This window comes from Hylaeus volcanicus, chromosome 3 (genome assembly GCF_026283585.1).
Source record: "Hylaeus volcanicus isolate JK05 chromosome 3, UHH_iyHylVolc1.0_haploid, whole genome shotgun sequence".
NCBI classification, from domain to species: Eukaryota; Metazoa; Arthropoda; class Insecta; order Hymenoptera; family Colletidae; genus Hylaeus; species Hylaeus volcanicus.
In genome coordinates this window covers 22,401,525-22,426,647 of record NC_071978.1, presented here as the reverse complement: position 1 = coordinate 22,426,647, position 25,123 = coordinate 22,401,525, and the positions used below count along the sequence as shown (strand labels likewise).

The 25,123-nt window shown below is 38.8% G+C and overlaps 5 protein-coding genes across 9 annotated transcripts in view; 2 read left to right on the top strand and 3 right to left on the bottom strand.

The window, feature by feature from the left end:
• Positions 1-3,282: 3,282 nt before the first annotated feature.
• On the bottom strand, positions 3,283-5,057 carry LOC128874027 (BLOC-1-related complex subunit 6). Of its 2 annotated transcripts, none has more exons than XM_054118258.1 (4): positions 4,479-5,057; positions 3,835-4,362; positions 3,588-3,748; positions 3,283-3,525 (listed from the first exon to the last, which is right to left on the bottom strand). In XM_054118258.1, the coding sequence occupies exons 1-4, from the start codon at positions 4,563-4,565 to the stop codon at positions 3,474-3,476; spliced, it is 828 nt and encodes a 275-aa protein (XP_053974233.1). In that variant the 5' UTR covers positions 4,566-5,057; the 3' UTR covers positions 3,283-3,473. The 2 variants fall into 2 exon arrangements, with proteins under 2 accessions (XP_053974233.1, XP_053974234.1); XM_054118259.1 differs by having other exon boundaries at positions 4,474-5,054.
• A 76-nt stretch (positions 5,058-5,133) lies between these two features.
• Positions 5,134-8,412, top strand: LOC128874026 (GPI transamidase component PIG-T). Its single transcript, XM_054118257.1, has 8 exons — positions 5,134-5,627; positions 5,724-5,901; positions 5,993-6,224; positions 6,295-6,462; positions 6,523-6,820; positions 6,884-7,036; positions 7,137-7,383; positions 7,462-8,412. Exons 1-8 carry the CDS (start codon positions 5,453-5,455, stop codon positions 7,718-7,720), a joined length of 1,710 nt encoding a protein of 569 aa, XP_053974232.1. The 5' UTR covers positions 5,134-5,452; the 3' UTR covers positions 7,721-8,412.
• LOC128874025 (uncharacterized) lies at positions 8,328-12,293 on the bottom strand. 4 transcript variants are annotated; one of them, XM_054118255.1, is made up of 8 exons: positions 11,528-12,046; positions 10,822-11,118; positions 10,525-10,665; positions 10,242-10,439; positions 9,986-10,162; positions 9,245-9,752; positions 8,862-9,130; positions 8,572-8,748 (listed from the first exon to the last, which is right to left on the bottom strand). In XM_054118255.1, exons 2-8 carry the CDS (start codon positions 11,026-11,028, stop codon positions 8,716-8,718), a joined length of 1,533 nt encoding a protein of 510 aa, XP_053974230.1. In that variant the 5' UTR covers positions 11,029-11,118; positions 11,528-12,046; the 3' UTR covers positions 8,572-8,715. The 4 variants fall into 4 exon arrangements, with proteins under 4 accessions (XP_053974228.1, XP_053974227.1, XP_053974229.1 ...); XM_054118253.1 differs by lacking the exon at positions 11,528-12,046 and adding an exon at positions 12,068-12,293 and having other exon boundaries at positions 8,328-9,130; XM_054118252.1 differs by having other exon boundaries at positions 8,328-9,130; positions 11,528-12,044.
• A 1,191-nt stretch (positions 12,294-13,484) lies between these two features.
• Positions 13,485-16,977, top strand: LOC128874024 (nucleolar GTP-binding protein 1). The gene is made up of 4 exons (XM_054118251.1): positions 13,485-13,695; positions 13,768-14,280; positions 14,360-15,421; positions 15,510-16,977. The coding sequence occupies exons 1-4, from the start codon at positions 13,648-13,650 to the stop codon at positions 15,807-15,809; spliced, it is 1,923 nt and encodes a 640-aa protein (XP_053974226.1). The 5' UTR covers positions 13,485-13,647; the 3' UTR covers positions 15,810-16,977.
• A 346-nt stretch (positions 16,978-17,323) lies between these two features.
• The window catches only part of LOC128874023 (uncharacterized), a 28,211-nt gene continuing 20,411 nt past the window's right edge, over positions 17,324-25,123 (bottom strand). Inside the window, exon 3 of the mRNA XM_054118250.1 lies at positions 17,324-19,274. Within this exon, the coding sequence (XP_053974225.1) occupies positions 18,460-19,274 (815 nt within the window). The 3' untranslated portion in view covers positions 17,324-18,459. The remainder of the gene's footprint in view (positions 19,275-25,123) is intronic.

Sequence of the window (25,123 nt, the reverse complement as noted above, 5' to 3'; positions counted from 1 at the left end):
GCATTTGCATGCGACGCGAACGGCCGGACAAACGGGTCGACTACCTTTCGGTTCCATCTTTTATTTTGTCATCGTGTTTTGGTACTTGACCCAGTCGCTCTCATAAACGTTTCCGGAGCTCCTTTCCTCCGAGTTATCGAACCTGACTAGAGCTTTAAATTTAAATCGCTAGGCAAAAAAATGAGAAAAATTATGTCCTTTCTAACTCTCCCAACGTCATCATTTACAGATTATAATTTTTTCCTTATTGATTCTACCGAACATATTAATAGCACGAGATGTTTAATTTATCTATATTTTGTTTACAATAATCTTTTCTCTTTCGCGCCTTCCGTAGATCGCATAATAAGCAGCCCCTAACGTCCTCTACAATGGATAACACCGCTGCAACGTTTGTTTATCGCTGGATGCTACAAAATGAACACCTACTATCGCTTCGAGTAGTTTGTCTGTTATCTCTCACTTGTATTTACGAGAAAGACCAAGGGAGATAGCAGCTAGGTAAGTACATATCCATACAGTAGTTATCACGACGCAAAACGTGTCCTACGAGCATTCCCGAAACTTTTTATCAAGGCGTCCCACCAGCAATGCTGTTTTCATATTTATCTGTAAACCATTCGGAACCGTAGAATTCGTCGATTTCTAGTTAATATTTTTGTAGTCAAGAAGTCTCCGTATTAAAGATACTAAAAAAATTCGAAGTTTCGAATAAAATTAACAAAATTCTTATACTTTCGTTTATTCGTTACTCATCCCGATATATTAAACTCGTAGGTACCCAAATTAACTCTCGTCGCGCGCCCTTATACGGCGAGAATTAATTACGTCTATCGCGTCGGGGAAATTAGCGAAGAAAAGAGTGATTTAAGGGTAGGTAGCAAAACAGCAATGAACCCGGTCCTTTCACCCTCGCCTTCTCTGCCTCGTGCAATTGAATTTGTGTTTCTCTTCTCTCCCTCGTTACGGTGAATAAAGTCGTTAGATATAAATAAATAAGCGAAATAAATAAAGGAAGGGAAAGGAGAAAGGTGGAAAGGGGGACGGTCCGATAGGTACGTATAGGCTAACCGCGACGATTCAGTGGACAACGCAGTGTCTCTGCGACTGCATCGTATTCGTAATTCAAACGTGTCCTGTTTCGATGGAGATGGAGGTTGGGGGCTGCGCGAACGGGTGTCCCGAGGTAGAAGCGAATCGGTCTCCATCGACGGGAATTCAAAACGTGCAAAAGGGCGAACGCGCTGGCACCAAGGGTATAACGACTGGCACGTTTGCAACGCGCGCCACCCAGGGGCGGATCTACCGTGAATGAAGCTTCACCTTCCTCCACCTGCCAAAAAAAAGCCACCGAAACCTCTTCGTTTATTAATTTTTTTCATTTAACCATGCAAATACGGAATTATAAGTCATAAACTTTGAACGCGACTAACTGGAATCGAATCAAGACATTTGCCAATTCAAGAACACCCGAAAAACGCACACACATTATACATCGTACACACTTTATGCACGCACAATACGAATGCGCGCACATTAAGGCGTCTGGCCACCGTGAGCGCTCGCCAGATGGGTACTATTCTTAAAGAAAAATTAATTAAAAAATGAATCAAGTAATCGCAAAAATCCATTGGTATGCTTCAGATAATGTATCTAAAAGTAGCGTGTATAAATTTCAGAGCAATCGGACCGCACGTTTACTTTCTTTTGGGATTATCTCGAAACTACATTTTTCGAAATGGTACAACGTAAATCTCGTAAACTATCTCTCTGAAATTTGTACGCACTGCTTGTAGATACATTATCTGAAGAGATGAGAATCTGACGATTTTTCTCGTGAAATTTCGGTGAAAAATAAAAAAAAAAATTTCTTCGGCTCACCATAATTTTCTTAATGTTAAAAAAAAAAATCCAATTGCTACTCTCTTGCGACAAACTCCAGAAACAATGTAATATTTTTTTTTTTCTTTTTCACATGCAACCTAAAGAATATAATGATGGGACAGCCCACGCGCGTTTCGTGCCGAAGGCCTTCACCAAAATTTTCGAACCGCCGAAAATTTTTTTTTTTCTGTTATCTCAAAAAATGTTTCATGCGTTCATTAAACCGTTCTTTAGTATGTGTCAAAACATGAAAATATTTTTTTCTATACTTTCGCATTTATGAATTTTTTAAGAATAGTACCCATCCGGCGAGCGCTCACGGTGGCCAGACCCCTTAAGCATGCCTTAAAATACGTGTTGATTATAATAATTAGACTGCGGATCTTTATGCATTTATAGGAAATTTGAATGTGCAAAAACCTACAAAATGCACACAATACGCAAGAATATAAAAAAGATTGAAAGTAAAGTTCATGTTATAATATTTGCAGAATAAAATAAATTCTTATATAGGTTCAATTTTTATAGGCACGTTTGCGAAGATTTTATTTTGCATAAAGATCCGCAGTCTAATAATAATATTTACGCTTCTGAGAAGGAAAGGGGGGACTCTTGAAAGTAATTAGCTTGAGGCCCCGACAGGTCCAGGTCCGCTCCTGTCACCACCCACCTTCCGTGTCCTCAATGGGCGTCGGGGACAGGAAAATAAATTAACGAGGTGTTTGTTCGCTATCGCCACCCCTTTTTCCCCGGTGCCAGGATTAAAATCATCCTGTCTTTAATAATTACGCCGACCGAATGCGCTAAATGAGGCGCGCGTCGCGACGCCTGTCGCTTTTTGATAACGTTATTTACAGCTCTGGTTTACAATGGGCCACCGAACCGCGCAAATACGCGCAAATTACTCCCTGACATTGTGCGCCCGTTTCAGTACGGATGAAAACATAATGCGCGTGTTTTCCACGCGAACTTTGTGTTCGCGGTGAAAGCGAAGAGCCGCTCATTGTGGCTACGGGCTTATGAAAGATGCGTATAGGCGTCTACGCATACAAATAAAAGAGAGCAGAATGAAGCGACTCTCTGGACTTTGGTTCCTCGTGTCTGGCTCGACTTATTTGTTCAAGCACTGCCGGAAACGTATTAACGCGAAATCTTGTTTTCAACCGCGTTACGAGTTTGTCCGGTCGCTTTGTTCCCGCCTTTCCCTCGGGGCGATCAAATTTTCTTTTAAATTTCTGCTTGCGCGGTCCCCCCATGCAACCTATACAACCGAAACGGTTCTATGTATCCAGGCTCGCATAAACCGATTTTAAATACGTTAACTAAGAGGATGAAGTGGGTTTGAATAAAATCACGTGATCTGTGACTGGGCCTTTTAAGTGGGAGAGATTAAATAAAATCATTTTTTTTTTATACATTACTCACTTTTAATTGCTCCAAGTTACATTCCTAAGACAATTACAACTCTGTAACAATCGTTTGTACATTAAATACGTAATCGTAAACATTCTTCGTAAACAATAAAAAAAAATATATATTAATTATACGAATGTGCAATAGTGAAAAGTTCCAGCTTCTCTAAATACAATTCACAGATTCATGGCGCTCTCGAACAAGTCTAGCATCCTCTTCATTTCCTTACTGAAAAGAGAGATGGCAACTATTATAAATGATCAAAGAATGACAGTTTATTTTATGCTCACATTTGTTCAGCCAACTTATAAATAGGTCCCATAGATTTGGATAGCTCCTCGCATTTTGCCATCAATTGATACATTGATTTAATATTATGGTCTACTGCATCACATGTTTTACAAACTGCATCTCTGTATGTCTCCAAACAGCCAACAGTCAGTGCAGATGCCTAAACATGCATTAGTATACATTCTTTCATATACAAATGATTTTATTAAGCACGTAAATTAAAACAGCAAGTACAAAGGGAATTACACTATGTAAAATAGCAGCCAAATTTTCTGTCAAAGCGTCTACAGAGGTGGCCACCTTCCTAGCTTCCATTTCCAATTCGTTCAATACATTATGATCGAGTAGAGGTAACTGAGGGGTTAGAGCTTGTCTGTACAAGCAAGGAGTAGAACTTCGAGAGCCTGGAAAAGATGGAGTCTCTCCTTTCTTGGTCACAGGACTGGAGAGTTTGATCTTATTTTCCAAATCTTCTGCCACAAACAGAACCATATCTCCATCTTGCATCACTGTTCCCTCGAGCTGCAAGTATCCCATGGCTTTGTGATAACTCGGAGGATCTAAATCTTCATCCTCGACTAGACTATCTCTCCTGTTCTTCAAATTCAATTGATCAGGTCTGCCACCGACCGTACTCATCTTTTCTAGGCTATCTTCCAAAAACTTTGTCCCGTCGAGATCTGGAGAGTCTATAAGCGATCTCAATTCCGAAATAGGCGGCGACGATTGCGAATCGAACGATATTTCGGAATAAGACGCTGTCATCTCATGCAGCTAAAATCAAAGACATAGTTAATGTTCGCAGCACGACTGTCAGCGATCCATACAAAATAAACTGTTCAAAATATAAACAAAGCTGTCTAAAAACAACCTATTAACTCTAACCTTACTCTATCTTCGTCGTAGTCGATGGCAGCATTCTTCTCGCTACGTGTCGTTCCAGGCTTCGAATATGTTTCGCACTCTTCAGGTTCCATATTTTATTTTTAATGCCTTTTTGTTTTCTGAAGATTTAATTACAAGAAGCCCTTTTCGGCTTACAAATTAATTCCCGAGTTGAAGTCTACTTGACACATACCAAGTTGGTATTACCAACCTGACGAACAACTATCGATCTTTTGAAGGCTCTGTTATCAAGTGTTATCCATTGATAAACAAATAAATACTTCGATATGCCATGTAAATTTCGTCCAACTGTCAATAACATACGAATAGCTATCTATTATTGCTCAGAAGCATTAGATTTGCAACAGAATACGATAAAATTGAGTGCATCTAGAAAGGCCATCTTTGAGTAAGCCGCTCTATGAATGAGTGAGCTTAAAAATTGTTCTATGTTATGTTATTTTATTAGAGTGTTTAGTTGATATCTCAACTATATCACTGTAAAAATTGTTCTGAAATACATACGTGGATAATAGTTTAATTATGAAGACTGTATAAGGAGATTCAACTCCATACGAAAGTTACTAGAAAACTGTGATCAAAATCCCGAGCTTTTGTCCACAGTATGGACTCCACATGCTCCACACGCGGCGCCAAGTTGGATCTCCTTATACAGTCTTCATGATTACCATCTAACGAAAAATCTTCTGTAAAATCTCTAGATTCCGTTTCCATTTTTTTATCCTACTGTGTGTTTACATTCCTCTAGTCGCTGTTTGCCGATATCAGCAATGAATTAGAAATAATTAAAGAATGTAACATAACATGGATACAAATGTCTGATTGTTTCTAATTCTTCAGTTTAATTGCTGAAGTTCTTTCCCATGTAAAACATAAAATGGTAAACATTGATTTGACGGATAAAACGGTATTGATAACATACCACATTGGTTAAAGGTACTCGTGCTCCGTTTAAAATATGTATTCGTACGCTTTAGTATTATTTCTAATACTTGTCGGTATTATAAGACCCATATATTCGCACAATGATTATTTCGATGAGGAGTTGATGTTGAAACCACTGCCAAGTAGTCATGTTTATGCGTATTTTCAATTTACCACGGTATGGGAGACGTCGAAGGAAGCTAAAACGTGTAAGTTACAAGACGTAAATTCACATATTCTTCATAAGACATATTTTTTGTTGATTATGATGTAGCCTTTCATGCGAATATATATCGATATTTTAGTACAACATTCCCATTTATTTCCAAGAGGACTTGGTGAAATTATAAGTCGTCATGGTGTAGACGAATTACATCTCACTTTAACCAAAGGATTGTGGAGCTATGAAAAATGGGGATATCCTTATCATGATGCTGGTCCTGGTGCAGAGATAACTACATGGTTTCACAAAGATGTCACTGAGTGAGATATTTTGTTTTTCATATTTTTTAAATAAACCTAACAGATCCACCAATAATTATCTTTACTACTAAATAATATTACATTTTTATAGTGTTGACGATGAATGGAAAAGTCTAACAAATGCTCTAGCTGGACTATTTTGTGCCTCCTTGAATTTTGTTAATCCTTCCAATAGTATGTCTCCAGAATTTACATTCCGCCCCACAGGTGCTGTAGAGCATAGCATGAATTCTAGTCATTTACGGTATTCATCATTACCAAGAGAAATAGTTTGCACAGAAAATCTAACACCATTCAAAAAATTACTACCATGTAACTCAAAGGTACATATGTTAATTGCATCTGCATTTCTATTTTGACTATAATATATTAATGTTATAATATTCCTAATAGAAAGGTTTGGCAACATTGTTGAATTCCGCATATATTCATAACACAAATTATCATTCCATCGGTATACATTTCCGAGTGATATGTTCAAACGCGATGTGTACGAAGACATCGTTGGAATTGAAACAGACTGTCTCATTGATATATGATACTATGGTTGACGTGTCACAGGTAAATTTTTTATAATTTTATGTTTGAAAAATCCTTATAATAAATACATTTTTTTAATAGGATTGGTCGATTCGGAAATTCTTCGGAATGGGAATTAAGGGAGCATGTCCTCTCGCTACGCTAAGCAATGTATATATCGATGTATCTAATAACAATACAAATCAAATTTATCGATTATTGCCGCCTCCGAGTGCGAAAATAACTAGTTTTCGCGGAGGGCAACAAAATGAAATTGCAGTTTACGATATCAGGTCGCATTCTACGAAGGGAATGTTCAATATCGGGGTTGCGCATAATACTGGCTTTAAGGCCAGCTTGAATTATCCTTCGGTTTTGTTTGCCAACAGATACATTATAGGTGTGTATTCAATTGTAAATTGTAAAAAACATATGGAAATATTAAGCAAATTTTATTATGCAGGATATGGTCAAGAGAGGGGTAGTTTAGTAACGAAACTTTATAATAATTACTGGCAACCGCTCGACATTGTTTTATTAGAAAATATTCCATGGTATTTACCAGTATATCTACATTCTGTCACAATAACCTGTGGAGACAAGCAGATCGTTCCATGTAAGTGAGTTTGTCTTCAAATATAAAGATTATCTTGGATAATCTGTTGTTTCCTTTGCTTTGGCAATTAATGTTTACCTGTTGATATCGCGTGTTATAGTGGCGCAGCGTTATCTACCTGGCAAAGAAAGAAAAAGTCCATACTATCTAGAAATGGTTTTGCGTTTACCACCGCAATCGGTTACCAAATTTTCTATAGAAATGGACTACTCGTTTCTCAAGTGGCAGGAATATCCACCGGATGCTAATCATGGATTTTACATGGGCTCAGCCATAATTACCGCGTTACTCCCCATCGCGAGAAACTATACCTCGCTACCACTCGATGGAAGTACTGTAACTTCAAGGTAAAAGTTGGATAATCAACGATGGTACGCATGTAACTTCATTGTATTTTGTTATTAACAATGTAATTAAATTTTCAGTTTTAACGCTTCAAGAGATGGATATTTGGTACAGCTAAGAACAGAATCATTACTAATCAGCCTTCCTACGCCTGATTTCAGTATGCCATACAACGTAATTTGTTTAGCGTGTACAGCAGTCGCTCTAGCATTTGGCCCGCTTCATAATATTTCAACGAAACGATTGGTATTAAAACGAATCGAGATGGATTGGAAAGAGAAATTGTTTTCTTTCTTAATGGAAAAGATTGTTAAACCAAAGAAGAAAAAGCAAGAATAAAAATATGTGATTTATTAACGTGTTCTTAAATTAAATGAAATATTTGAAACTGTTATAGCGAAATGAAAACTAGCAGTTAAGGTTATAAAGTCTGTGTATCGCGCAACGCCGAACAAAATTTGATCAAAGTAACAATTACAATGAAAATGAATACTCATTAATCGCTCGCAACGACTGACAATTGACAATTAATATCATCATTTGTTTTTCTTGCGACTATTGTTAATTAAATTAATGGTTAAATAATCGTCGCAAACGATTCATTTGAATACTTGACTAATAATAATCACAATTAAAATTTTTAATCGCATGCCATAACAGAATAATGCCCAACTGTGATATGATGTTAGTGTAACGAGATGCGGGATGAGATCAAACTTCTTTCGATTGTATAAAAATGAACGATTCTCAATTTGATTTTATTATTCTCTACCATTCTGTCTATTTTGTTTGTTTGTAATATGTTACATAAAGTATAAAAAATGCTCGCAATTCTTTATTTGATGGCATTAGATGTATTACTTGATAATACCGGGATTAAGTTGATCCGTTATTTTATAAATGTTAGTCAGGAAATTTTTCGTGAAAAACTTTACAATGCACCGCAAATTATAGAATCATGTATATTTATAATCTTTTTAATGTTTAATAATCGTGTAAAATAGAAACAATAAATATTGTAACAAATGTAACGCGTGTCACGATGAATATTACGCACAAAATCATCAAGATTTTATGGTGCTGGTCTAATTATCGGGGACAGACTCGTATTCAACATTGTACTACGGTACTTGCTTGTACAATTTTCACTACCGTTGTTCAAAATCTTATCCGCTAGCCATTCAGTAGTTTCATTCGTTGGACAAATGTGAGGTTGTAGATGAAACGTCGTCGTAGAAAACTTCTGTAACAAAGACTTCGTCACGTCGCCGGGGATGTAATTCATCGGATCCCTATTTTCGTCCGAAGGTGCAGGAATCGCTGGACTCTCGTCTTCATCCGAGGAGCAGAGGTCGATCACTGTAACCCTATTTGACGGGTTAGGGTACAAAGTTGTTTCCTTTATAGGTTGTGCAACAGCTGTATTGTTTTCGTCGCACGATTTTGTAACTCCGAAAACAGTTAAATGTCCAACACTTGCCTCGTTGCTAACAATCCTTTCATCTTTCTCCATCGCGTTCGAATCACTTTCGTCACTCGGTGCTTTACGTTTAGAGGAACCGTTTCGTCTCACTTTCTCTTTGTCTTCCGTCATCGATTCCTTATCGTCGACTGAAACTTTTCGTACGAGACATTGACATTTCGGTGGATCTCGCTTGAGATCTTTTATCTGTTCTTCAGTCAGGTTCGTCAACAGAACGTAAACAGGACGACACGCAACATATAACAATTGCGAATGTATGCTTAACACTAAAAGAAAGAAACAACTTTTGTAAGGGTGCTACCAATTTACAAGTTTCTGTCTCATCATGTGTCTTGGAAACGTTACCACAGAAGCAAAACGTTTAAGAATTGAGTACTCACTCGGTTTTCTCTTAACAGAGTTGACAAATTTGTATTGGTGCACATAATCATCTACGAGTTTTTCTCGATTCGGTTTGTATGTAACGATCCATCTATCGTGACCAAATTCTGACTCCAACCATTTGGGTTTACATGAATTGTTCAAGACGGGAGCGATAAGATGTCTCTCTATCCTCTCTAGCCTTTCTAACTGAGTTTCTTCGGTCATCGCTTTTGACTTCTTAGCTAACAACACGCCGGCAGGAGACGAGAAAGGAATAGTTGAGCATCTTGTAAAATTAATAGAACCTCGAACACGGCGAGAGGCACGTCCCTCGCCGAAGTTGTTGTTAGTTGTAACGCTTTTATTAGTCACGATTGATTTCGGTTCAGTGTTCATGGAACACAATCGAAAGTAATCCAAGAATTGGTTTTGACTTAATTCAGGCTCTGGAATTGATACGTCTGGCGTTGTGGACCGTGAATTGCCTCCGCTGTGTTCCCGTTCGCGGCACGTGCGTTCATGCTCCTATATAATTACATAATGTTATCATTACCTTCATTTAATATAGTATTTTCCAAAGGGCGGGAGACGTCTTACAGTCCAAAAGTGGTTTCGTTTAAGCAATCAAATTAATAAAAACTTTATATTGAATTAACTAAATCGAACATAACAACAATTCTTTGCCTATGAAGTTGAAGTGTAGAAATTCTTTTTCTAAGGGAACATCCTTGAAAAAAATTTTATAATCACTGCTGTACCTTCATCTTTTGTAGGCCTACAAATTCAGCATCACAATTGTCGCACAAGTATATGTCTTCCATTGGTGGTTCAACCATAGCAATGGGATGCTGTTTCAATTTAGTTGAGAAACAAGAAGAAACTCCACTGCATGAAAGCAACTTTTTTCGTGGACTTTCATATCGTTTGTCATAATTCTATGGATACAAAAAGAATTGTTTCAAATTTATAGTGCGATTGTATAGAACAAAATACGATTTGAGTATAAAAGCTGACCATATTTTCGTTACGAAACGTTACTAATAGTTTTCCAGTAGTTTTGTGATACAAACTCGTGGTCGAGTCCCAATTATTAACATAGTCTAAGTCTTCTTGCGAATATCGCGCAAGGTAAGAGCAAAAACGCAATAGATATTCGCTTCTGTGGTATGTGTAACATCTAAATACCAATTTCTTTAAATTAGACATCCAGCTCTAAAATACACAAGATATTTCATATGTAAATGTGTTATTATTGGTCCTTTGTACAGCTATATTATGACACTGTCTACCAACTTACTTCATTGATTTTTTTAGGTCTTATGAGGGGATTTGAAAACTTCACTTCTTTTGGCCACCACCGTGGTTCAGTGATGGCATCGCTAGTGTCATGACCTAGTGAACACTGAACCATGAATGTTATAAAGCGTTCCAATTGTACCTGAAGTTAAACAATATTATGGTATCTATGCTACTATAATTCCAACATTATCCAATATACATATACAATAAGTTCATGTATTTACATATTAATTTACATGCATTAGTATATGCAAAATATTAATATATAAAATACTACAAAAAATGTTGCCCATACTAATGTGATTTTTTCCAATGATGTTGGGTGTCCATTGGCAAATAAAAGGGGAAGATTGGATACCACAGAACCTTCTTCTAAAGGATTATCATTTTTCAATTCTATAGTATCCCCAGTAGCCATCACAGTTTGACTTGTGTCGCTGAGCATCTGCCCCTGAGGTAAATCTACCCCGTATACTTGATCTTGCAACGTTGAGAATCTCATATTTTTAAGTTTGCCCACATTATTCGTATGCGATATCAGGTTAGGGATACACGGTTCCTTGCAGTACTATCTGTTGGTTCTGTGCTTATTCTATGTGAAAAAATCTCGTGTAAATAATACAGATTATATTTACAGCATAACATTAAACATTAATAAAAGACAAGATAAGAAACTCGAGAATGAAATAGATGGTGTTCTGAATTATACTTCTATTTATTTGGCAAGCACAATGTTACAAATTAATAGTAATAAATTTTTACTTAAGAACGCCGAATGTACAATGGACAGAACTGTCATTATTCTTATGTTGTATAATCTTAAATGTGTACTATATTATATTTAACATAATCAATGAAAACAAATATAAATATTGAGGATAAAAAAGCCATCACCAATTTGATCCATAAGTTTATATTTTATTAAATGAATATATAGATATTTGTGTGTGAACGAAAAAAGGGCTGATTTTACGAAAATGCGTGCACGCAGTTTAATATACCTGTTAAGTAGTTTTCGAGACAATCGAACGACCTTCCCTGCTCTCTATTTTCAGATTGACGCAGCAGTCGTTCAAAGACTTTCTTTTTCATTAATGTAAATAAAACGTACACCATAACTTCTATGACTGCCAATTTACCAGGGTATTTCAGAATGAAAGAATTATTACAAAAGAGAGAATGCTCGTAGTGTTCGCGATGCTTGTTAACAGAAAACGATTTAAATGTATAAAGACGTACGTATGTGCAACTTACAAACATGTATATTATAAGTTAATTCACTGTGCGATAGGATAGATACGATGAAAATGTCAAAACGTGAGAATCTCGATTCAAAATCTAGCTCTTGTTACGTTGGGTTGAAGTTCAAAAGCGGAAAGATACGCGTAATACGAATCGAACGTATGTATGTGTACATGTACTGACAGTTCCTTCCTTGAACAGAATGTCTAGCAACGATCAAGCACGGTTATATTTCAAGATGGCGGGACGAATCGGTTCAACTCCCGCTAGCTTGCGACCGTTTGCAAACTATTGAGTACCTGCGATGCAGCAACATTCTCCATTATAATTTGTAGCCGCCGTCTCGTCGGTTCACGTCGGTTTGCGTCGATCTCAGCGCTTTGGCGCGCAACATTTTTCTTAAATTACACAACAAAAAAAACCACTCTTGGAACAATTACTGAGTTCGAAGGGTTTCAAAGCAATAGAAATTCCCCGTTCTTTGACCACACTTCTTTACTAGTTCCGGCCAATTCCAAGTACTTACTCGCTGTTACGCATGCGTATTCTTCGCGCCAAATATTTTTCTTCTATCTTTACCTCAAACTTTCTTCTTTATCGAAGAAGATAAAAGAAAGCAGAATAAGTAACCAATAAACATGCATGATTACACTGTTTGTCGAGTAAATATATTAATCTACAATGGTCGTTCGAAAGCTCATTTTGATCAATGATTTAGAATAGATTAAAATATTAGAGACATTATTATAATCATAGACAAATGACAATGCAGTATTACATTGCGTTAATCGAGTTTGGAGGGCCTTAAATTAGAGGGTTGGAAATAGAGGGCCTCAAAAGAGCGCCAAAGTCATTCTCAGCTCTGATTGGTTCGTATATAGATTGTACTAAAATCCTAACTCATGTCAATCTGTCTAAACTCATTTTATTTCGTATTTGTTTGATTAAACTGTAAGAAAGTTTATCGAAGTCTAGTTTAAGTTCATGAATTAATTGGTACAAAGTTCAAAGTAATTGAATTGCATTATTTTTGCTGTCTTTAGTGTTGAAATAAGAAAATTTGAGGTTCTCTAGCCCTCTACTGGCTTGAACCAATGGACAATGTTCGTGCTTGAACCTCATTAGCAAACCTAAAAAGAGGCGCGATTTCTTCGCGCCATTATTAATGGAGGGCGGATGCTGATGACGGCCATGATAACTCATGATAACCTAAAATATGTTTTCATAGAAAGCTCATCTTCTCTCACTCACATATTTCCTCTATACACTGCATACTTCCGAGAAAAAATTTCGTAAACAAACGATTTGCAATGGAAGCCTAGAATTTCATTGGTTCTCCATGTTTTCACCTAGAAATGAGTCGGTTGTGATATTATGCAAAATGGATCAATACATTTAAATACGCTTTTATATATACTACTCATTTAATATCCTTACATACATCCTCTTATCGATTCTTGCATTGTATACCTATAATTATTATCCATAAATATCAACTACTTCCATATATTCTATAAAATTCAGCATAATTTAAATCTTCTAGTGATTAATGCGTGTAACATCAAACCCTAGGGAAATCATGAAAATTGTGCTTGTCATTTTCATGAATAATAATTCCTCATTCTGTCGTTGCGGCGTTGACATCGTTGTAATTATTTCTTAACTACTGTACGCATCTCGATATACAGTTTCTTCGTCTAATTTTGTTACCTGTCGTTGGTCGTTGGTCGTATGTGGTCGTATGTCTAAGGATGTAACATGTGCTTTCGTGTTTCGTATGGTTAAAAAATTTGTTTGGAATTATATTTAAATACTCTTTTCGCACGCCTTATCAGCGTGACATTTCCAAAAGGTGTCGATTTAAAAAGAATATATAACAATGGGTCTATACAATTTCAAGAAAATAGCGGTCGTCCCTACTGCAAAGGTTAGTTGATCTTTCGGTTTTTTGTTTATAAGAGATATATTTGTAAATTGACATACTGCGTTCTTTGTTTAGGACTTTATCGATATAATCTTATCGAAAACCCAACGTAAAACTCCAACAGTTATTCACAAAAATTATAAAATCACAAGGATACGCGCTTTCTACGTACGCAAAGTAAAATTCACGCAGCAAAACTTCCACGATCGATTGTCTCAAATAATACAAGATTTTCCTAAGCTGGATGATGTTCATCCATTTTATGCAGATTTAATGAATGTCTTGTATGACAAAGATCATTACAAGCTGGCTCTTGGTCAGATAAATATAGCACGACATTTAATCGATACTGTAGCAAAAGATTATGTACGTTTGCTGAAATATGGAGATTCTCTATATCGGTGTAAGCAACTGAAGAAGGCTGCTTTGGGTCGTATGGCCACTATTATGAAAAGGCAGGCTGCTAATCTAGCATATTTGGAGCAAGTTAGACAGCATTTGGCTCGTTTGCCTAGCATAGATCCTTACACACGTACAATTATAATATGTGGTTTTCCAAATGTTGGTAAAAGCAGTTTTATAAATAAGGTGATTGGAACATTATCTTTATTGACTATGAATATGAAGTTTTAAGTGGAGCATATATAACATTTTTCTTTTATTATAGATTACTCGTGCTGATGTTGAAGTTCAACCATATGCATTTACAACAAAGTCATTATATGTTGGTCACATGGATTATAAATACTTGAGATGGCAAGTAGTTGACACACCTGGAATTTTGGATCATCCATTGGAAGAGAGGAATGTTATAGAAATGCAGGCTATAACAGCACTTGCCCATTTGCGTGCAGCTGTACTTTATTTTTGTGATATATCTGAGCAATGTGGCCATACCTTGGAAGATCAAGTGAAATTATTTGAATCCATCAAACCGCTGTTTGTTAACAAACCTTTAACAGTAGTGGCAAACAAAGTAGATGTGTTACGTTTAGACGAACTTCCGTCTGAGAAACGAGAAATTTTAAAATCATTGGAGGCGAAAGACATACCTGTATTGGAAATGAGTACAATTACAGACTTTGGAGTAATGGATGTCAAAATACAGGCGTGCGAACGTCTATTGGCTTTCCGTGTTGATCAGAAAATACGAACGAAGAAGGTAGAAGGATTACTTAATCGTTTACATGTCGCGCAACCAATACCCAGAGACGAGAAAATACGCGCTCCTTGTATCCCAGAGAGTGTTTTGAAGAAGAAACTAGCAGCTGAAGAACAGGCGAAGAAAAAACGAAAATTGGAGCGGGAAATTGAAGAAGAAATGGGAGATGATTACGTGCTTGATTTGAAGAAGAATTATGATATAGAGGGAGATCAGAAATATGATATCATTCCAGAAATATGGGAAGGACATAATATCGCCGATTACATCGATCCAGATATATTTGAGAAATTGAATCAACTCGAAAGGGAAGAAATGCTTCGAGAGGAAGCTGGCATGTACGATTACAAAGTGCCCGAATTGACCACCACGATGCAGGAGATCGTGCAATTAGCTAAACAAATTCGCGAAAAGAAAGCAATCATGAAGGATGAAGCGCGAATTCAAAAAGCTTCTACGAAACCTGTGATACCTCGTACAGCCACGGCCAAGACACGAGATAGGTCAGTGTCGAAACTCAAGGAACAAATGGAAGATCTCGGCATCGACATGGAGGAGACCGAAGATGTAAGTATATTAATAATTCGTCAAAATATTCCCGAAAAATGTGAACGAAATTCCAAATAAAATTTGTACTTTGCATTCTTTGTTACAGGCGCACTTTACCAAAACGAGAGGGCGTTCGAGGTCGTTGTCGCAACCAGCTAGGAAACGTATGCGCCTGGACACTGTGTCTCAATCGAGAGCTCGAAGTAGTTCAAGACCAGCCCGCGACGACATGGGTGTTAAAGATGTCGCGATGAAAACCAAATTGAAGAACATAGCGCACAAGGCTCTGAAGAAGAAGATCGCAAGGAAGGGCATGAAAGGAGAAGGTGACCGATTCATCGGTACAAAAATGCCGAAACACTTGTTCTCAGGAAAGAGAGGCGTTGGTAAAACGGATAGAAGATAATGTTATTTATACGTTGTTATACTGTCAAAGATTTCCATCGAGTTCCCATCAAGATTCGTTTCTCGCTTGTCACGCGAATAAATTGAAGTTTGCTACAAATCGTTTTTACCTCGCTATTAAAAACGCGATTAGGCCATAGTTAAAGTCGTGAATGGTATCGCGACAGTGTGAATGAATTGTCTCAGATTGCATAACTCGGTCGTCGCGATGACCTTCGCCCTCGTACGGGGCAACATCGCACGTTCAGCGAAAGTTTATTGCTGTCGTACGGAGATAACCCCTTCGCTGTAGCATTCAAGAGTCTGCCTTGTTCGGAAACTCGTATTCCTTACCATGTAGTAACCGATATCGGTGCTCGTTCTGTTGCGTTGTGCAATGTCCGCCATCTGGTATCGTTAGTTTTACAAAAACGAGTAATGCTCGACGATCATGTTCGAAACGAACGAAGGAATAAACGGGAGGTTATATGTACGAAATCATGTGGTCGAGATATAGTTACGGTTTCTGTTATATAAATAACGATTAAATTTTTATTTTGTCGTTACATCATCGATGGTTGATTAGAAAGTACAAGTAACGTGAGATGTTACGATGCCCATTGTGCGTAGTTGAAATTAGCTTCGCGAACGATAGTTCGATACGTAAACGTATGTTCCTTCTATTTGACAATGAGTTCAGCGAAATTACGATTACGAATTTGTGACTCACCGCACGCGTACATGTAAGGTAGAAGGAAGAAGAGTGTCCCTAAGTATTTTCTTATCGAGTTTAATGGATGCGATAGATGTGTGGTGTATATATAACAGAGACGGGCAAAATTCTTATCTAGATAAAACTGTTGAGTAAGGAATAAATTATAGGCAATTTTTTATTTTTTATTCGTTGAATGAAAATTAGAATTTGAATTATAAGTTTAAATTACGTTTCGCTACGAACGAATAAGTCGCTATACCTTGTTCTTATTCGTTATCTATTTACTCGAACAAAGTTTTGCCCATCTCTGGTAGATAAGAGCGTTCGAGAACTTCTCGACGCGTACGAGAGTTCGGAAAGTTTACAATTTCGACCGAGTCCTCCATACAAAGCCATTCGTGTGACAAATCGGTCGATAGGAGTTGTTTTTTCTCGACACATTGCAAAAAGAATAAAAGGAGTACGATCTCGGGTATTCGCTCTATAATTCTATTAGGAACTAACGAAACTTCGGGCAGAAGGAAACTACGAAGCGGCGATTTCGCGTATAGATAGAATCGAATCAGTGGCGTAACTAATACTCCGGTCCTTTTAAAGGAAAATCAATCCTTCTAGATCTAGTATAACATCAGAAGAAATTAAAACGTTGTTTCTAATTTATAATAAATAATTGGAACTTATTACTCGTGTTCGAACACTCTTAATTACGCCACTGGATTTAATTTATCTTCTGCATTCGGTACTCGACACGCGATACGCGAAGGAATCTCGTACTCTAACCCAAAATGATCGAAATAAATTAAAACAATACAGCGACGCGATGATTGTAGCGTCGTTTTCTTTGCGTGCAATTACATCTTCGTGATTAAGGAAGCTGACTAAGTTTGGAGCCCCAGAAACGTAGTATCTGACATTTTGTTTCTACAGATCTGTTTGTTTAAGTATATAGGTCGTCGATGATTCGAATGTTGTCATATTTCTTTCGTCGTTATTTTTAATACTTAAGTCTTGAATTTTTTGGCTCAAAATTAGTCAAACTCCTTAAGAAAATGGAGCACGATCGGGTCGGTAACATTAATCTCGCAACGCGTGCGCGAACAAGCATTATCGACTTCTTTTTACGAGAATCTTGTCGCGACTTTGTCGGTAAGTTCATAAGTTCCCCGTTGTCGGCGGAACGATCCCGTTCACGACGATTCGCTTAACCAGGTCGCGTATGTACAAGGGTAATTAAAAAAAACATTTAACGATACGAAATACGATTATTTACGAGCAATAACGTCAAGCAGATATCTTAGTATCACAGTCAATGCAAGACCCACAACTGGCGGGGTCTTGGGCCTTCGGTGATGCCCTCGAATCGAGTTAAAGGGATACGAGGAAGAGTTCTCCGTCGTTTGTTTCCACCCACGCGATGTCATTTATCAAACGATCAGTTTTTTATTAAACGAAACGTTTGAAGGAGCACGTGTATAAAATTATACAAAGCATGGAAGGAAATAGGGATGCTCGATTCAAGATCATTTTGGTACCAAATATTATCAATCGATTCTTTCATTAAATTCAATCGAATATAAGCATCATCACAGTATTTACTGTTTCAGTGCAAGGCTTATCTTCGAAAGCAGGCAATCGATCGAATGAAGAGCTAATAAAAGGAAATTTATTTAACTTCTTCTTTGTGATACTCGGAAGATTTCAAAGCTGGTAACGAGAAAACCGATCTGTCGAATAAATTAATAAGGATCGATCATCCCTAACCGGAAGTTCGCGAGAGGCGCGAACGCTGAATCGCGAGGATCGACGGAGAGGTGGCACCACCGAACGCTATTCGGACGATTCTTTGGTGAGTCCTCGGTGACGGTAGACCGTTTCTTTTCCGTTTTTCTATTCTGTCCCCCCACGTGTAGCTTCCTTCGTTCATTCACTCTAGTCGAAAAGGAAGACGAAAAATCGTTCAGGAACAAGCGCACTCGAGTACTTGGATGTTCTTCCAATAGGAGACCTTCAGCTGCGTGGAATTGTTCTCGTCGTAGTAAACGATCATCAATTGGTCGAGCTTGCTCGGCGCGCAGCAAGGTTTCGGCACCTTCTTTTTGTCTTCCTTCCACAGCAGACTTTGCAGCAGGGCGTGATGATGGGCTGGATTGTACCTGGGCGGACAACGACCCTTGCAGTAGCCCGCGTCGAATGTTCGCGGGTAAACGATGAACTCGAAACCCTTGAGCTCTTTGAACATCACCGTTAGCTCGTGTCTGCAACACTTTTTACTTTCTCCCTTGCACTTGGTCCTGCGACCTTTGTGCAGGGACATCAGTTCCTCGGGAGTGGATCGTTTCACCCTACCGTTGGGCTCGTAGGCGATTCGTTCGGTGAACACGTTGAGAACCGGCGACGTGAATGTGCGTAGCGTCGGTTCGCCATCGTGGAGAAATTCTAGCTCGAGGCCAAGATTCTCAAGACCAGCCTCGAGCCACGAGGAAACGACCACGGTCGAATCAAACTCGAGCCACCTCGAATCCCGCGAGTCCCGCGACTCGATTCTTTTACGAACGATCAACTTTCGCGAACCGAACGTTCTTAGATAGAGTAAAACGTCCACGTTGGCTCGATCGCTGTAATGACCGTGCAGCAGCAGACGAAGCGTTGCGTGATCCACCGACGCGTTGTCATCGCCGTCAGGAATTTCCACGGGGAAGAACAATCGATGACGATAACGTCCTCTTCTCTCGTTCGTATCGTACATTCGACTCGATCCATTTCCAGGATGCGCTGCAACAAACAAGGAACGATTCAATCAACGAGACATTACGTAAACAAATACCTCTTACAACCTTGAGTTGCCTCGACTATACCTTTCTCTTTCTGTTTCTAATTCTGTTACACGAGGGAACAAATTTTTGGAATTTTGAGAAAGTATACAAACAAATTCTCCTTCTCTGGGAATTAGATACACCTCTCTATTGAGGCTATGAGAACCAGGGTAGCCTATCTACAAAATTAGGGTACCGAGTTATAAAGAGAAATTGGATGCTATGATTTTCATTTCGTTATTCCTATGCTGTCATTTGTTAATGATTGAGGAAATTAAACATGCGTCACTTTGGTTTTATAAAACATCCTATCAGTTAAGAAAATGTTACTTGGGACACTCTGGTTCTCAAGGCCTCAATTGTAGTACTAATAACTTCCCGGATATACTCCAACGAATAATACCCGCGAAAGCCTCAAATTTAAAACCACGTCTTGATTATTTGCGAGCGTTTTTTACAGCGTTTCGCGTCAGTTCGACGTCGACGACCGCGTATCCGGTGAGAGACGACGAGAACGTCCATTCTGGTTCGTTCTATTTACATCTACCAATTAGTGGAATCATCAAACTGGAGAGTAATTCGTTAATAAACGTGCGCGAACGTCACGAGCCTCTATTTTCCCAACCGCGACGCGCGTCCACGGCAGAAACAACTTTTGCAGGATGTTATTTTCAAGACCTATCGACCAAGATTTCGTATCGTGTAATTTCCGATAGCGTTATTATCATAAAAACGCAATTCGTGGGCGAGGATACGGATTTCTCTCTCATCGTTAATGTCATTTTTTATAGCTGTGCGCGGCCAGTCGTCGCTACAAACTCGGAGAACGAGTCTCGGGGATTTTTGCACGCGATCACCTCTTGCTTTAGACGCGCGCAGGTAGATCGGACACGGAAACGGGACAGCGCATACCGCGATGCTTCCAGGAATGCGTGCGCGAGTCGCGCGTAAGCGCCTATTTACGACTACGACGCGACTTCTTCTCGACTCGATGCTTGGGTGGTAGTAGGTCGAAGGGGACCATTTGATTTTGATTCGATAGGTGCATGATAGAAATTGTAAGTACAAAGCCATATTCCTACGTGCCTGACGTGCATATTTAACACGTTGGCTGCCAGACAAATATTCTTGATCATTTCTGCTGGAATTAAATATTATTTAAATTATCGGAGACTATATAATCGAACATCTATCGTGCTATTTATTTTTGTAACTTCATCAAAATTGATGTCTAAAAGATTTCGTACAGATGAAGAAAACTAATAATATTTTCCTTTTTTCGATAGCTGCATGATAGAAATTGTAAGTACAAAGCCATATTCCTACGTGCCGGACGTGCATATTTAACACGTTGGCTGCCAGACAAATATTCTTGATCATTTCTGCTGGAATTAAATATTATTTAAATTATCGGAGACTATATAATCGAACATCTATCGTGCTATTTATTTTTGTAACTTCATCAAAATTGATGTCTAAAAGATTTCGTACAGATGAAGAAAACTGTTTTACTTTTTAAGTTTAATAGAAGATTACTTTTGAAATCCCTTCCCTCTCCTTGGAAGTCCATGCAACGAAAAAAAGGCGAGGGTTAACGTCCTCTTGGGACCAACGACGATCGTTTGGACGAGATTGGGGAAACAGTGTTACACTCTCTCGTGCCTTGTATTCTGTCTTCTCCTCTCGATGGGGCCAGTTTTGGTGAACGTAGGAGAACCAAACGTTCCGTAAGACGACACCCATGGATTAGCGTCGCGTTCCCTATCGTCGACACGCTTGGTACCGGTCGTAAAACATCGTCGTTCGTATTACAGCGTTTCGTCGTACTCGGAATAAATCTCTGTCGGGAATGTAAAAATACGACGAGTCTCGTCGAGAAAGTTATCTGGATTCTCGTTCGTCGCGAGATATCCTAACGGTCCGCCTTCGAACGTTATCTCGGCCCCCGACGTTGTCAACCGACGCGGTAGAAAATAGTTTTCCAAATCCTTCGCGTGAAAACACTTTAACTTCGTTCCAACGCGCCGAATCGTTTGTTCGGACGATAAGGAAAACGATCCATCGCGTCGCACAGGGAGGAAGGGGAAGTCGCGACCCCTTTTCCCGGGTTGACGCGTCTCACGAGCAATTAGTTTGTGACCGCGAGACTCGACGAAACCCTCTGGAAGTTGATTACTTTTTTGCTTCTCTTGGCAAAAAAATTCCGAACATTCCGATGTAGCTTTCGGACAAATGGGAACTGTATGGGGTGACAAATATGGGGTGAGATTATTAGACAATTTCAAATGTGTATGAAGCGTACGATGATCTTATTAACATTGCTTCGATGTTATTTCTTAAAGTTTTGCTAATGCGTATAAAGTGTCTCCTTATATTTGTTTTATTAACATTGCTTCTATATTATTTCTCAAAGTTTTGCTAGGAGAAGAGTGGAATCATCTCCATGGCGATTAAGAATCACTGTCTTAATCCAATGCGTGTTTGTATGTGGATTTAGAACAGTTTATACAGCGTAACACGTGTTATTTATTTGTAAATTACACGTATAGTCCACAGAGCAATCTACGATCCCAGAGTCCAAAGGATAAACAATGGATCGCTTACTCGAGCAATAGAAACAGTACGCGAACAATTTCGACTAGGAAAAGGGTGGAAGGATGAAGCATACCACTTTTCGAGTCTACGCAGACATCTGACCACGTAAATCGCGGAACATCTAAATCAGATTTTCTCCTCTAAATGATTCGTTTGTTTCTTCGCGGCAACAGCTCCCGAGAATAGGATCACACGATCGCAGGAATCCGTCGCAGTGTCGGGGAAAACGTAATCCATAATTACGACTGAGGATCTTTTCGAATCCACTAGGGCAGAGGTTCCGAAACTTTGTACACCAGCGGCTTCCTTAGTATACAGATTATTTTCGGCGGATTCCTTAATACCAATCAATATGAGACCGATCTGAAATAGTATGTTAGACAGTCTACATTTTGTGCCACATTTTGTGTAACTAAATATTAGTGTTACTATTTCGTAAGACTTAATTTCTTTATTATCAAACTTTACCGATGTTCATTTTTCTTTCTCTTACATTTTTACATATTACATTGAAATTTTACATATTTACAATATATCGCGGCTCCCCTGTGAGAAGACGCGGCGCACAGTTTGGGAATCACTGCGCTAGGGTAAACAAATCTTCTATAAAAGCTAGAAAAAGAATAAGAAAACCAGAATTTCGGAGGGGTCAAGGACTGAATTAGTTTCAGGCAATACAAATAAACAAGCTGTCGGATCGCGAAGCTGAAGATACGCATCTCCAGGAAATATTTCATCGATTAATCTATCTGTATCTTCACGAAGCAATTTTTACAAAGTTAGTGGCAACCATTGCCTAACTCTAATCATTCGTGGCATTCAATGGCGAACGATCGTATTTGGCGATTGACCAGCGATCGCAAAATAACCCGACGTGAAATCCGACGAGAATTCGCGGCATTTCGATAATTCGGCGTAAAAGTTCGCCATCTCGCACCCCTCTTCCCCGTCTGCCCGGGGAGACCGTCATCGAACGGGAATTTCGACGTCGAATCGCGCGCGATGTCCGAATAGCTCGTTTATTCGCGGCACGCGGACCAATTATAGACTACCTTGCGCGGAATCGCCGCCGAAAATACGTCTCACGCGCGGGGTCATTATTTTCTCTAAAGGTATTTTGCGATATTTTTGGTCCGTTTACTCGGAATCGACCGCGACCAACGATCGAGACGGTTCGTTCGCGCGACCGCGTGTCGCTGGGGTGCTGCGAATTTCGTTCTAGAAATCGGGAATCTCCGAGGAAATACAGAAAGCTTGTTGAGATCGTACGGAACAATTGTATACACGAGCACAGCGTGCTGGATTGAAGCAGTAAGTCCTGTTACATTCTGCTCTACGCCAAGGTTCTCCAAGGATAAATTGCCTAAGGCACTTTTCTGGAAATTTGATATGTTACATTGAAAGTTTCTGCAATCATGGGACCACCAGGTTCATGGAAACGAATTGTCTGTAATAAATTCAATCTCTTTCATTGAAGTTGAATGGTGACTCCCGCCCAAGCTGCTCAAAATATTCACGTAGCCTACGAAGGAAACCTCCCCATTAGAATGACGGTTGATAGATGATGCACGCGCTTCCGCGACGGGAATTTTCATCCGCGCGATGCGTCTTCTGTCGGGAAACCTAACGGAGTTTGATGAGGACCAGTTGGAGGGTCTGTTCCTGGTAATACGTGACGACGCAGGAAGATTCCCGACAAACGTTCGAGAACTGGGAGAGCTGGACCACAAGACCTCGACCACTTGCACGCAATGGGAAAAGTGTAAGACACAACCTCAGTTAACACTAAGACTTGTCATTTGTTCGATAACTATATAAATAGATACGTAAGAAACCTCGATAAAGACACTTTTCGCAAATGAATGCAAAGATACCTCACTTGGTACTAAATTGAATAATGCGTAAAATAATTGTGTATAATTTGAATATTGGATGTAAGACTGTGTGTAGGTAATTGCATGTATTTACAGTCAATCCCATAAATATTCGTACCCTCTATGTCTATTGGAGAAGTTTCACTAAATTAAATAGTTTTGATATTACCAAATGAATTTTTCATTATAAATATGTGTATGAATAAGCTTATACATGTATATATTTATATATACATCGACATATTTATACAAATATACAATTCGAAACATCAAATCTACCACTTAATTTAACAGATTTCTTCGATAGATATAGAGGGTACCAATATTTATGGGACTGACTGTATGTATATAATTGTATGTATTTACAGTCAATCCCATAAATATTCGTACCCTCTGTGTCTATTAAAGAAGTTTAACTAAATTAAATAGTTTTGATATTACCAAATGAATTTTTTTCATTATAAATATGTATATGCATAAGCTTATTTCATTATATTATTTATACAAACATACATTTGGCAACACCAAATCTACCATGTAATTTAAACAAACTTCTTCAATACAGGGTACGAATATTTATGAGACTTTATATATTGGATCTAAGAACTGTCGTGGTACGTTTAATATCGAAAGGAGAGGGCCAGAGGCACTGTAATTTAAACAAACTTCTTCAATACAGGGTACGAATATTTATAAGACTTTATATATTGGATCTAAGAACTGTCGTGGTACGTTTAATATCGAAAGGAGAGGGCCAGAGGCACTCCACGCCATTTCGATCAAAATTCCCGTGTCCATTACTAAAGAACAAAATAAAACCTGCGAAACATAAAATAAAATATATCGCTTGGTTTCGAATTCGAATCGACTTCGTGCTTCGAGAACCGTTTGAACAGAACGTAACGGACCGACCCAGCATCATCAAAATGTTGCTTATCGTTCGTTCGTTACTTGGAGTTCTCGTACAGATAAGACTCTCGCCCGTCTCCGATCGAGGCGAGAGAGCGGGACATTGCGCTCGCGCAAAAGGAAGTCGAGCGAACTCTTTCGCGCAGCTTCCTCGGCGTCTTCGTTCTTATTGCATTCGGGAACTCGTCGTTCGGCATTCCGATCCCGGTCGGAATTTCTATTTCATAATAACGCGGTCGCCGCGAGCTGCAGCGAGCCAATGGGAGGCGAGGCAACAAGAGAGTCGAATCGAGTTATCGCGAAAGAATTCGCTCCTCGATCGTGGAAATGTTAATCGCCCCGGCTTTGGACTAGTTTCGCGTTTGACGAGAAACTCGAGTACGTTTGCACGGTGAAATCGAAAGGTCTTTGTCGCGCGATACTTGTTCCG